Source organism: Rhinoraja longicauda, chromosome 25 (assembly GCF_053455715.1).
Source record: "Rhinoraja longicauda isolate Sanriku21f chromosome 25, sRhiLon1.1, whole genome shotgun sequence".
Taxonomy (NCBI): Eukaryota; Metazoa; Chordata; class Chondrichthyes; order Rajiformes; family Arhynchobatidae; genus Rhinoraja; species Rhinoraja longicauda.
The window spans coordinates 26330513-26345294 of NC_135977.1; the positions used below are offsets into that span (position 1 = coordinate 26330513).

The following is a 14782-nucleotide window of genomic DNA, read 5'->3' on the forward strand; positions in this document are numbered from 1 at the left end:
TCCCACTATTTGAATATCTGTATAATTTAACCCAAACTATTTGAGCTCCCTAACTCTAACCAAATTGATTCTGCCCTTGTCTTCTCATATATTCTCTATTCCCATCACAGCAGTGTTTTCCCTAAACAATACTATCACACCACCTCCCTTCTCTCTTTTCGTTCCTGAACGCTTTGCATCCATGTACATTAAGCACTCAGTTTGCCACCATTTTGAAACCATATTTCTGTTATTGCTACCCCCATTGCATTCCCACATGGGCCGTACAATTCGCCACGCCTGGTACACTTGCATCAATACAGTATCTTTGTGGTGCTCCAATGTGATATGTTACTACTTCTGGTACTGTGGTTGACACAGTGGCACAGCTGGTAGAGCTGCTGCCTCTCAGCGCCAGAGACCCAGGTTCAATCCTGACCTCGGGTGCTGTCTGTGGAATTTGCACTTTCTCCCTGAAACAACGTGAGCTTCCTCTGGGTCCTCTGGTTTTCTCCCACATCTCAGAGGTGTGCAGACTAGTGGGTGAATTGGCCTCTGTACAGTTCCTCAAATGTGGTGGGAGTGGATCCGAAAGTGGAATAATATAGAATATGGGATAACATAGAGCCAGTGTGAACAGGTGATGGTTGGTGAGGACTCAATGGACAGAAGGGCCTCCTTCTATGCTGTATCTCTAAGCTAAACTAGACAAAACTACTTCCTTCCCTATTGCCATCCAACATATTCATCTTCTTTCACTTCTATATTGTAGACCACAATCCCCTCGTAATTCAGATTGCATCATCCCTAATCACACTGCAAGGATCTTGTTCACAGTCGTATTAATAGATCCATGAAATGGTTCAAATGCTCCTGGCCCAAATTCTCATCAAAACGTTTGAAACATTCAGCAGATCCTGCACCTGTTCTGATGAAGACGGTCCCCGACGTGAAATATTAAGTTTCACTTTCCACAGACGCTGCCTGACCTGCTAAGTGTTTGCACCATGTTCTGATTTATCTGCCTTGCACTGATTGTCAGCACCTTCCTTTTTCTACTCTTGCTGCTGTGTTGCTTTAATGGTGTGCCAGAGATGATTATGCTCAGCATCCTGCTGTTAAATGTTCTCCTTTGTTCCTGCCGCCTTTGTTGTTGTTGCCAATGTGCACCACGCCTTCTGGATCGGAGCCTTCACCAGGATGTACTTTGTCCTGGCCCGTGCACGTCAGCACACCATGATCATGATATTGTGGGAGTCCCATTCATAGCCATTGCCAGTAATGTTTCAGTAGTGAGTGATTCTGGAACCAGAGGGCACAGCCTCAGAATAAAAGGACCTACCTGAAGAATGGAGATGAGGAGGAATTTCCTGAGTCAGCGGGTGGTGAACCTGTGAAATTCATTGCCACAGATGGTGGTGGAGGCCAAGACATTACGAAGCGAAGATTGATAGGTGCTAGATTAGTGAGGGTGTCAAAGGTTATGGGGAGAAGGCAGAAGAAAGGGGAATGAGAGGAAAAAATAGATTAACGATGATTAAATTGCAGAGAATGACAAGGTGGCACGGCGGTAGAGTTGCTGCCTTACAGCGAACGCAGCGCCGAAGACCCGGGTTCCATCCCGACTACAGGTGCTGTTTGTACAGAGTTTGTACGTTCTCCTCGTGACCTGCGTGGGTTTTCTCCGAGATCTTCGGTTTCCTCCCTCGCTCCAAAGATGTACAGGTTTGTAGGTTAATTGGCTGGGCAAATGTAAAAAAATTGTCCCTAGTGGGTGTAGGATGGTGTTAATGTGTGGGGATCGCTAGTCGGCGCGGACCCGGTGGGCCGAAGGGCCTGTTTCCGCGCTGTATCTCTAAACTAAACTAAACTAAAGTAGACTCATTGGACCGAATGGCCTAATTCTGCTCCTATGTCTTATGGTCTTGTAACAATTGCCACAGTTACACCTGTCTGACCGCCTAATATTGGGATCTTCAAACGGCTGCATTTCTCTGCCATGATGGATTCTCCCATGCAAACCCTTTGGTGTTGACTGGACTCAGAGTCACACAGCACGGAAACAGGCCCCAGCTGTGCTCAGCTCCAGATGTTTGGTTGCAATAAATTCCGTGGAATCGGATATGCAGAGTATGTACAGCAAGTTCCTAGGTTATGACAGGGTTTCGGTCCTGAGAACATTTCGTAATTTAAACTCTTCGTAAGTCGTAAGTGAGCAGAAACGTCTGTGAGCATGCAAAGGAAGAGTGGATGTTAGACGGCCTTGTTGCAAGCGAGTGAGCCTGCTGAGATTCCCCCCAGATTGACCCAGTCCCCAGTCTTTATTTTGGAGGTGGGTAGGGGAGGGGGGTGGTAAGAGGGATGGTGGCGTGACGGGGTGGGGAGAGAAGGCACATGGAAATGCGCCATTCCCACCCTGCAGAAGCTGCCCATCGTAGACATCAGATCCATCCCTCCGATATCCCAAGTGTTTGACTGTCCATACGTTGGCCTTTTGTCACCTGGGAATGAAGACCTGTACACTAGAGAGCCCTTACCCTTCTGCGAGTTTACAGCAAACGAGCAAAGATGAAGCATTGCTTTGAGCCTGCAGTATTGAAAGATGATCAATCTCCACCTTCCTTACATATTGTTCCCTGGTGCTTATTGTGCGCAGTGGAGGTTACGTTGTGTCAAATCGAAACATCATTCATCTGTGAAGAAAGAAACAGCTTGGAGACTTGCAATCTTATGCTGTTTTTCTCCACAGATGCTGCCTTACTTAACTTTTTTCTGTCTTAACTTCAAATTTCCGACCTCGGCACTATCTTGGCTTTTACATCGCACGGATCCACCACCGATTTTCCGGGAACTGATGGTCTGGCACCCTCTATAATCAGGGCAAATTGTCAAGAGCCTTGAGCGTGACGCATGCCCTTTCAGGACGTGCGCCTCTGTCCTGAAAGAGTTAATTGCTTACTTCTTTGTTATTTGTTAATTCTTTATTTAAGTTTCTGGCAGTCCTTGGTGTTTTAGTGACACCGGAGGTGTATAATTAGTGGGTCAGAGGTGTACAGGTGAATTATTATTATGTGACCTCTGTTTGTCCGGCAAACTGGATAATACGGATAAGGCTCTGGAGCCAAAGGTGCCGGAAAATTGGCAGTGTACCTGTATTAATCTGAATAAAATATCAGCAATGTCATGGGGCCAAAATGACTGTGGCATATAAATGTATCACTGAAAATATATGACTTTTGTCGTTCGTGCAAAATGACGTTTTTTGTGCGCTCTGCAATTCTGTCGTCTTTTCATTTTGGACAGTGCATTTGTGGAGGTTTTCTGGTGGTTATCCTGCTATGACAGATGCAATGGAGAAGCTAAAACAAAATAAGGTAATAAATGAAAGAAATCGTTCAATTATCAAGCCTGATAGGATTAACTTTAGAGTTGATATTAACACAGAGCCGACTTTAGTTTGTCGTACATGCCTACGTTTTTATCAAATAAGCAAAATGCAAATAATTGATTATTTGTTGGGATGAAAAATGGAAAAAGCCACATATGCAAATTGTGAACTCGCCCTGATATCCTATTTTCATAGTTTAGTTTAGAGACACAGCGCAGAAACAAGCCCTTCGGCCCACCGAGTCCGCACCGACCAGCGATCCCCGCACATTAACACTATCCTACACGCGCTAGGGACAATTTACACTTATACCAAGCTAATTAACCTGCAAAACTGGAGTGTGTGAGGAAACCGAAGATCTCGGAGAAGGCCCACGCGGTCACAGGGAGAAAGTACAAACTCCGTACTGACAGCACCTGTAGTCGGGATGGAACCCAGGTTTCTGGTGCTGCAAGTGCTGTAAGGCAGTGACTACCACTGCGCCACCGTGACACCATCTGTCTGTAGGACATGCAAATGCAAAGTTAAAAACTATTAAACAAATTTCAGGCGGCCAGCCATCATCTACGAGGTGGTATTGTTGAAGGGCATGGCTAGGCAAATGCCTTCTCCCATCTGTCTCCATTATATCAAGTCACAGGTGCCTTAGTTCAGTTCTATGACCCTTTCCCTCTGAGCCTATCCTTGCCCAAGTTGTCTGCAAAGAGCTTTCAAATGCTTCTGGATTGCTTCCAACTCTGAGAAGCTTGAGAAACAAGTCGTGAAATTGAACCACCTGAAATTGCGCAAGAAAAGCGAAAAGGAAATTCCAGAATTTCAACCAGTCGTCCATTGAGACTGCAGACTCCAGTTTCATTATTTGCACCGTTCACTATTAACACATTTAATAAAATGTTGCAGCAATGCTATTGCACAGCATATGATATGGTAGCATTTTATTAATAGAATTGCAGTGGTTTTGATCATAATTAATTGTGACAACAGTGGTTGTCAAAGAACTGCTCAACCAGAGTAGGTTTAGCAATACTTATGAGAGGGGAAAATGGGTGGAGAAGGTTGGAGGGAAAGACCAGTGGGGAGGGGTTAGGGCAGTGCTCCTTTACCCACAAACTTCCTCTGCACTCTTATCCAAACCCCCACGTCCATCCTGTAAACGGGGCGACCAGAACGACACATAATACTCCAAATGCAGACTAACCAAAGTCCTGCAAAGCTGTGTCATGACATCCTGACTCTTTCACGCAATGCCCTGACCAATGAAGGCAAGCATACTATATACCTGGTATGCTTCCTATGTTTTAGCAGTGGTCCGCATATCAAAACATGTTCCATTTGCTTTAAAGTTTTTTCGGATGTTTTAAGGTATTGTATGGGAAGCATGAGAAGCAAGGGCAGGAACTGGCCCCTTGCCCCCTCAAGCCCACTGCATCACGTAATGAGATCGGGACTAATCCAGGACTAATCCTGCTCTCAACACCCTTGTTTCATTGTCTCCCAATTCCCCACATAGTTTAAGTGTCCGTCAGATTCCACCCTGAAATATTCGAATGACCACCAAGCGAATATCAAAGATTTACCATCAACTGAAAGAAGAAATCCCTCCTCATCTCTGTAAGATATATAGTGTGCTCCATAATGTTTGGGACAAAGACCCATCATTTATTTATTTGCCTCTGTACTCCACAATTTGAGATTTGTAATAGAAAAAAAAAATCACATGTGGTTAAAATGCACATTGTCAGATTCTAATAAAGGCCATTTTTATACATTTTGGTTTCACCAAGTATAAATTACAGCAGTGTTTATACATAGTCCCCCCCCCCATTTCAGGGCACCATAATGTGTGGGACACAGCAATGTCATGTAAATGAAAGGTAGTCATGTTTAGTATTTTGTTGCATATCCTTTGCATGCAGTGACTGCTTGAAGTCTGCGATTCATGGACATCACCAGTTGCTCGGTGTCTTTTCTGAGGATGCTCTGCCAGGCCTGTATTGTAGCAATCTTTAGCTTATGTTTGTTTTGGGGTCTAGTCCCCTTCAGTTTTCTTTTCAGCATATAAAAGACATGCTCAATTGGGTTCAGATCGAGTGACTGACTTGGCCACTCAAGAATTGACCATTTTTTAGCTTTGAAAAACTCCTTTGTTGCTTTCGCAGTATGTTTGGGATCATTGTCTTGCTGAAGAATGAACCGCCGCCCAATGAGTTTTGAGGTATTTGTTTGAACTTGAGCAGATAGGATGTGTCTATACACTTCAGAATTCATTATGCTACTACCATCAGCAGTTGTATCATCAATGAAGATAAATAAGCCAGAACCTTCAGCAGCCATACATGCCCAGGCCATAACACCCCACCACCGTGTTTCACAGATGAGGTGGTATGCTTTGGATCTTGGGCAGTTCCTTCTCTCCTCCACACTTTGCTCTTGCCATCACTCTGATATAAGTTAATCTACGTCTCATCTGTCCACAATACCTTTTTTTCCAGAACTGTGGTTGCTCTTTTAAGTACTTCTTGGCAAACTGAAACCTGGCCATCCTATTTTTGCAGCTAACCAGTGGTTTGCATCTTGCAGTTTAACCTCTGTATTTCTGTTCATGAAGTCTTCTGCGGACAGTGGTGATTGACAAATCCACACCTGACTCCTGAAGAGTGTTTCTGATCTGTCGGACAGGTGTTTGGGAATTATTCTTTATTATACAGAGAATTCTGTCATCAGCTATGGAGATCTTCCTTGGCCTGCTAGTCCCTTTGCGATTAGTAAGCTCAACAGTGCTCTCTTTCTTCTTAATGATGTACCAAACAGTTGATTTTGGTAAGCCTAAGGTTTGGCTGATGTCTCTAACAGTTTTATTCTTGTTTCTCAGTCTCATAATGGCTTCTTTGACTTTCATTGGCACAACTTTGGTCCTCATGTTGATAAACAGCAATAAAAGTTTCCAAAGGTAATGGAAAGACTGGAGGAAAGACTAGGTGCTGAGAGCTCTCTAACACCTGCATTAAGGAGGTAATTAAACACACCTGAGCAATTACAACACCTGTGAAGCCATGTGTCCCCAACATTATGGTGCTCTGAAATGGGGGGAACTATGTATAAACACAGCTGTAATTTCTACATGGTGAAACCAAGATGTATAAAAATGGCCTTTAATAAAATCTGACAATGTGCACTTTAACCACATGTGATTTTTTTTTCTATTACAAATCTCAAACTGTGGAGTACAGAGGCAAATAAATAAATGATGGGTCTTTGTCCCAAACATTACGGAGGGCACTGTAGCTAACCCCTTTGTTTCTGAATCTATGCCCCCAAGATCAAGAAAATCCCACACGGACAAAAGCCTGAAAACTGTCAGGAACAGCTTCTTACCTACAGCCATTAGGCCTCAACCTCCAGATAAGACCTGGGGGCGAAGATCAACACATAAAGCTGGAGTAGCTCAGCGGGACAGGCAGCATCTCTGGAGAGAATGGAATGGGTGACGTTTCGGGTCGAGACTGCATCTGAAGAAGAGTCTCGACCCCGAAACGTCACTCACTCCTTCTCTCCAGAGATGCTGCCCGTCCCGCTGAGTTACTCCAGCACTTTGTGTCTATTTTTGGTTTAAACCAGCGTCTGCCGTTCCTACACATAGAAAATAGGTGCAGGAGTAGGCCATTAGGCCTTCCCAACATAGACTTGGGGGCCTTGGTTTTGTCTTTTTGCACTGTTATGGCATTTCATTGTTCTGTCTGGGACATGTGACAATAAAACGCTCTCGACTCTTAACCATAGCTGATCCCGCGTCGATATTTTTCCATTCTTTCAGGAATACCTGGAATTCCGAAGGGAACGGAGCAAGATGTTGTTGGCTCGGAAGAATCAAATACTCTTGGAGTTCAGTTTCTGGAATGAACCACAAGCCCGACCAGGGCCTAATATTTATGAGCTTAGGACATACTACTTAAAGGTAGATTGCTCTATAGATATTTTCTTTTTGTCTAGTTTCTCATAATAATGTACAGTAGTTTTCAAAGGCATGGGAATGATCAGCTAATTCGGGGACTGTCGAAAGTGCCGTGGTTTGAGTGGCTTGAACTTGAATGAATTTCTTTCGATTTCATGAACAGAGTTTCCAACCGCCAAATTTTTGTGGTAAGATAGGAGCAGGTCTAAGGAAATTCTCAAGCAATTCCTAAGGCAATCTGCTGAACAGGAAATGCCTGTAAAACAAGGTGTCATTTTGCTGGAACTGTGCCTGGATTGTTTTCTTTGGAACGTCAAGAGATTGAAGGGAGACCTGATAGAAGTATATAATGACTATAGCCCCAATTAAGTGCCATCAGCAAATTTTGAAATTCAACTTAATTCTGTAGTCTAATATAAAAATTGATCAGAAGGGAGGTCCCAGACACAATCCCTTTCCAGAACCAGGGGCCACAGTTTAAGAATAAGGGGTAGGCCATTTAGAACTGAGATGAGGAAAAACTTTTTCAGTCAGAGAGTTGTGAATCTTTGGAATTCTCTGCCTCAGAAGGCAGTGGAGGCCAATTCTCTGAATGCATTCAAGAGAGAGAGCTGGATAGAGCTCTTAAGAATAGCGGAGTCAGGGGGTATGGGGAGAAGGCAGGAACGGGGTACTGGTTGAGAATGATCAGCCATGATCACATTAAATGGCGGTGCTGGCTCGAAGGGCCGAATGGCCTCCTCCTGCGCCTATTGTCTATTGTAACTGTCCGAGGACCATTATTCTCTTACTGTATAGTGCCATATCAAATGCCTTTTGAAAATCCATGCCTGTTACTGCAATTTTTGTGCTGCAGTTATCAACCATGTCAGTGAACCTAATGTCCAATGCATTTCTTTCTGTTCCAGCCCGGGACCATGATCGAATGGGGTAACAACTGGTAAGCAAGTGTTTACAGGTCTATTGTTGTTTTGGTTGACATCAAGCTGAGTGCGCTGACTCAAGAAACGGCAGTGCTCAAAACCTTGAGCAAAACGCAAAGTGCTGGACTAATTCAGCAGGTCCCCTAAAGGACGGTCCTGATGTGAAATGTTGCCTATCTATTCCCTCCACATGTACTGCTGAGTTACTCCAGCACTTTGTGTCCTTTTGTGTAAACCAGCACCTGCGCTTCCTTGGTCCACATTTTGACTGCAGTATGAATGAGCCGTTCCAACATATTTCTCAGATCGTTCAGGAGTTGCATGTCACATTTGGTGACATTAGAAAGCTGTTCTTGTATTGCCTGATCCCGTTTCAAAATGAATTTTAATTGTGCAGTTTATTGTTTAAGGTCTTTACAATCTCCACACTATGTAAAATAATTCTTTAAAGTGCTCTAAAAGCATTAACGTGTTTCTCAAAGAAAACATTTTGGAATTCTTGCGAGGGTTAGAGAACAGACCATGTAATCACGTAATATAATGAAGTTGGTCTTAATTCTGTAAATATATATATTTTTATGATGCCGTATCTTATTGACCTGCAAAGTACCACTAAATAAATCTTAAAAGTTATATTCCCTGCCATGAAATCAAGTGACATACCAAAGACCTCTTAGATCCTACACCATTGAGAGTTGTGGAGAGAGCAGCGGTAGAGTTGCTGCTTTACAGCGAATGCAGCGCCGGAGACTCAGGTTCGATCCTGACTACGGGTGCTGCACTGTAAGGAGTTTGTACGTTCTCCCCGTGACCTGCGTGGGTTTTCTCCGAGATCTTCGGTTTCCTCCCACACTCCAAAGACGTACAGGTATGTAGGTTAATTGGCTGGGTAAATGTAAAAATTGTCCCTAGTGGGTGTAGGATAGTGTTAATGTACGGGGATCACTGGGCGGCACGGACTTGGAGGGCCGAAAAGGCCTGTTTCCGGCTGTATATATATGATATGATATGATGATAGCTGCTACCTGTGATGGAGGATGTTAACTACTCCTTAATCCAAGTCCGTGCTTGTCCTTGATGTTCCCTGATTCTAAGTGGCTCTTCTGTGGGAAATGTATCTGATGCTATTTTGATTCTCGCCATCAGACAGCAATGTGTGCCTGTCGGAAAATAGCTATTTATATTACACCGTGGTCTGTAGTTGCCCCAGACTGCAGATGGGAAGTGCAAATTAGGTGTTTGAGTTCTCGATTTCAGACTTGGCTTTGCAGAGACAAGGCTACGTTCTTGTCCGAAGACAAAAAGCTGGAGTAACTCAGCGGGACAGGCAGCATCTCCGGAGAGAAGGAATGGGTGATGTTTCGGGTCGAGACCCTGCTTCAGTCTCCATCTTTTTGGTGTAAACCAGCATCTGCAGTTCCTTCCTACACAAATATAATTTTACATTTTATTAAGGATACACAACAAAAATGACCAGGGAAAGATTATAATGCTTGTTGAGCAGGGGAAAAAATTGCTTGATTTTGAACCTTGGAATTCACTTGCACTGGAATATGTAAAGGGAGCAGATTGGTTTTGTGTTACTTTAATGTAAAATAATTTTAGAAAGTAATCCAAAAATAGTTTTGAATTGTGTTCGCTTTGGCTGCTGACCTATTTTATCTGTTTCCTCTCAGTGAGAAAATCCATGGCAGTTAAGTAAAAAATAGATTTCAAGTAAATAATTGAATGACCTGGTTTCCATTTTCTGTCTGAACATGGTTAGATGATCATGGCCAATGTGGCACAATAAGTATTGCTCTCCAGCACAGCATGGTAGGTTAGAAAGTGACAAATCTGTTTGGCTGTTTGCTCATGAAGAATGAGGTAACCAGCCCTGGAAATGCCCTTCTGATAACAAAGGAATGGGCTCAAGTGGAATTTTCCTTCCTGGTAAATACAGGCCCACCACCGATTTTTCTGGCAACTGGTGGTCCGGCACCTCCTTTAATCCGAACAAGATTAATACGAGAGCGCGCTTGAAATGCCCGCCGGAGATCACCCCGAAATGTGGCGCCTAGGCCGGGTGAGGCAGCCGATCTCGGCCTCATCGGGACCTCCGCACCATTTGGCAAGTTGAATCTGCCCCCCACAGCCGGGGCGCTGGAACCCCGGCCGGAGCCGGCAGACACGCTCCCACAGCTGGCTTCCGCGGCTGATCAGCGGGACGAATTTGCCCCCCGCACCCAGGACTCTGGAACTCGGGCCCGGCCGGAGCCGGCAGATCCATTCTCGAAGCCAACTTCCAAGCCTGACTTTGCAGGGTGACGTCTTGGTTCCTCAGTGGCCAAGCTGGACCTTTCCCGTACCGTTGGATTCCTCTGGCAGGCTGTGACCTCTTTTGGCCCGGTAAAACGCTTCATCCAGAAAGGCTCTGGAACCAAAGATGCCGGAAAATCAGTGGTGGACCTGCATCGTCATCAAGTCATACAGCACAGAAACAGACACTTCAGCCTAAGATGGCCAATCTGCGCAAGCCCCATTTGCCCATGTTTGCTTCACATCCCTCTAAAACTTCCCTCTTGAATGCTGTTGTTTAGATTTGCCTGTTATTATTAAGTTCAGCGAAACAACAGGGAGTATTTAGAAATGGTGGAACCAACTGCTAGTAACAACCTAACATCTATATACTAAAACTCTCGTTTGTTATCTTGTTTGTGACTAAACTTCAGCCAAAACGGTACACGATAGCACGACAATTTTAGGCCCGCCTTACTCACCATTGTCACTTTAGTGATAATGCAAGTAGTTTTATTGAAATCGGTGTTATATTTCTTAAGTTATTCACATTTTAAAGTTTAAAAGGAGGGGAGGGGGATGGGAGGAGGGAAGGGGGGAGTGGGGGAGAAGGGAGAGGGGAGGGGGGGGTTGAGGAGAGAGGGGAGGGGAGGGGGGGGAGGACAGGATGCTGCACCAATGCAGGAGAGGTTTGGGCCCAACGGGTCCACTTTGTCTAGTGTAAAACAAAAGTTGGATACAATAAGAGAATTGTATAATCTATCTCTCGTAGTATAGTAGTTAAATGTGCAAAGAAATACTTGAGATATGCACATGTATTGATGCCTTTCTACAATCTCGGGACAACCCAATGTGCGTTATAGCCTGATTACTTCTTCAGGGGTCATAGAGGTATACAACACCAAAATAGGGACTATCGTCCTACTCGTCCATGCCAACCATGTTGTTTAACCAAACTAGTCCCACTTGCCTGCTCCTAGCCCATATCCCTCCAAACCTTATCCTATCTATATATTGTAATGGTACTTGCCTGTACCACTTTCCCTGGCAGCATGTTCAATATACTCACTATCATCCGTGTGAAAATGTTGACCCTATGTCCATTCTAAATCTTTTCCCTCTTACCGTAAACATGTGGCCTCTAGTTTTAGACTCCACTACCCTGGAGAAGAGACTGTGGCTATTCACTTTATACAAGCCCCTCATTATTTCATACTAGACCAAGTGGACCCGTTGGGCCCAAACCTCTCCTGCATTGGTGCAGCACCCTGTCCTCCCCCCTCCCCTTCACCCCCCTCTCTCCTCCCCCTCCCCTTCTTCCTCCCCCTCCCAACCCCCTCTCCACCCTCCACCCCCCTCCCCTGTCCCCCACTCCATCCCCTCAACCCCCCTTATCCTCCCTCCTCCCACCACCCTCCCCCCTCCCTTCCTAGGAGATAGATTTAAACTTTAAAATGTGAATAACTTTAAAAACATAACACCAATTTGAATGAAACTTCTTCCATTAGCACCAAAGGGACGACGGTGAGTAAGGTGGGCCTAAAATTGTCGCGCTATCGTGCACCATTTTGGCTGTAGTTCAGGAACAAACAAACAAACAAACAAACAAAAGTTTTGGTATATAGATATCTTTATAAAAGCACCCTTCAGCATGCTACGCTCCAGGGAGAAAGACCCAGCCTCTCTTTCTAGCTCAAACCCTCCAGACCTGGTAACATCCTTGTAAATCTTTTTTTACACCCTTTCCAGTTTAATGACGTTCTTCCTATTACACACCTCCAGATTTCAGGTACGGTTTCTTCCCAGCCTTCCCCTGTTCCTATTTTCTTGTATTCTTGAATATTTAAATAGTGCCCCACCGCAGTTGTCATGAAGGTCAGTTGCAGGTGTGAACTCGAGGACAGATACACCACTGGTTTACTGTACCAGCACCTGATGGTCCAGCACCTCCTTTATCCAGGTTTCTGGCGCTGCAAGGCAGCAACTCCACTGCTGCACCGCCATGCCACCCAGTGACATTGCTTATGGTTCACTTGCTCGTGCAATAAATGTGGCATCATAATTCTGCATAATATTTGCAATGTTGGCTCACTTGGGATCAGGTTCAATTAGTGTACACACGACAAATTACCTTTAAACTATATTGAAGGTTAAATAGAAAAACTGCGACTGAAACTATTGACATCCTAATAGCCTCTTCTGGGAGACGATGTGGATTAATTATCTTGACATATTATTGTCTGTTTTTTTCCGAGATCAAAGCATGTTTTCCCTGTTGACTGAATAAAAGGGCCATCCCTGTAGTATTCACTTTCTCGACAAAATATTTTTCTTGGTTGAAGATAGCAACTGTCAGCCAGTGGCATCTTACACTTTCTGGTCAAGGGACTAAGCGCCAAAGTGGAAGTGGATAAATATTTGATAAGACTTTAGAGATACAGCGCAGAATCAGGCCCTTCGGCCCACCAAGTCCACACCGAGCATTGTGATCATCCTGGACACCAACCTACACACCCGAGGGACAATTTTACAACATACCGAAGCCAATTAACCTACAATCCTGTACGTCTTCGGAGTCTGGGAGGAAACCGGAGCACCTAAAGGAAACAGGGAGAACGTAAAAACTCCGTACAGGCAGCACCCGTAGTCAGGATTGAACCCGGGTCTCTGGCGCTGTAAGACGGTGTTGTGCCACTGTGCCGCCCCTAAACGGAGGGATCGATGGGCAAGGAGAAATGGCATGGATGAGGGGTGAAGCCAAATAAGGCCAAATAAACCTGTAGGGAGAATGTGTGTTGGTGTCAAGAGCTGGAGAGTAACTGAGTAATTAACAGCTCACATGCCAACTAACAAGCATTTCCATCGTGATCAAAACTCTACATAAATATATATATATGTAATAAAAAGGAACTGCAGGTGCTGGTTTATACCAAAGATGGACACAAAATGCTGGAGTAACTCAGCGGATCAGGCAGCGTCTCCGTAGAAAATGGATAAGGGACGTTTGGGATTGAGTCCGTTCTTCAGACTGAATGTGGAGTGGGAGGAGTGGGGGAATTGGAAGCAAGAAAAGACCAGGACAAATCAGGGCCGGCCACAGATAGCCTCAGGTAGCGAGGTTCCCTGATAGGCTGATTGTTGGCTGGGGATGGTGTGATCCCAAGAGGGATACATCGTTGTGAACTGTGGAATTGGTTAATCGATCTTTAGTGGTGGATAGGGGTGGGGGTGGGGGGGGGGGCGTTGTTGGGGAGTGGGGGGGGGTGGTGGGGAGGGAAGTGCAGATGCTGGATGTCTAAAATGAAACAGAGAGAATGCTTAAAATACACGGCACGTCAGGCAGCATCTGAGGAGAGACTGGCAGAGTTGAAGGACTGAATCGGGCACAGCCCAAACGGTTCCTCGTGCACTGTCCCTGCAGCTACTCTGATGAAAGGGGTTAGACGGTGTACGAGAGAAGTGCTGGGGCTCAGCATGGGATGCTGCCAGTGAAGCGAGCAGTGGAGTGGCAGGTTAGACTTGACAGCGCATTCCTGCTATCCGTGTTGTGATGCCCAGGTGTGACGGTCAGGAACACACTGACCCCGCGCACTGCAGCGAGCCAATGTAGTCAGTGTGTCGGTGGTGAAAGGTACTCTGCCATTTCTGACCTTGCTCTGGTGCAACGCTGCTGTGACTGAGCACACGGGCTGGGAGATTAGTTTATTTGCTGAACAGACGGGGAAAATCCCCGTGGCTTTTATTAGGAGCGGGCCTGTGAGTCCTTGTCATGCAAGGTAGCACATTCGCTGCACCTGGAGACTACTGGAATGGGAGGAAGGTGGAGGGAGAGAGGCAGCTGAGCTGTGTGAGGCAGACCACAGGCCCCTGCTCGGGTCGTCACCACTTCCACTGAATGCAGCAGCCAGAATTGGGCTTTGTCCAAGTTCCTGGAGCCTGTTGCCAAAATGTTCGTGAACTAAAGCCGTGACATGTCCACTCGCACGACCTGCCTTTTATGAAACTGGCCCAGAGCCCAGCCGATCCTGGCATACTTGCAGGACTGTATACAACATGAGGCGGGCAGCTTGTGGACGTCAGGTGGGGACAGGGTGCTGGGTAGGTCTGGTCTTTCTGCACTGTGTGTTTTAAACACTGTGTTTCCTGCAAGCGCTACACACTGGATATTAGCTGGACTTTCACAGGGCTGCCACCAAACAGCTTTATATAAAGATAGACATTAGCAGCTGTTTGCTCTGCATTCTGAAGAGGGGCTTGCCCCGA

The 14782-nt window shown here is 45.4% G+C and overlaps 1 protein-coding gene across 1 annotated transcript in view; it reads left to right on the forward strand.

The window, feature by feature from the left end:
* The window catches only part of nipsnap1 (nipsnap homolog 1 (C. elegans)), a 46823-nt gene that overhangs the window by 17469 nt on the left and 14572 nt on the right, over positions 1-14782 (forward strand). The window contains exons 5-7 of the mRNA XM_078421719.1: positions 3283-3353; positions 7182-7322; positions 8228-8259. Of these exons, the coding sequence (XP_078277845.1) occupies positions 3283-3353; positions 7182-7322; positions 8228-8259 (244 nt within the window). The remainder of the gene's footprint in view (positions 1-3282; positions 3354-7181; positions 7323-8227; positions 8260-14782) is intronic.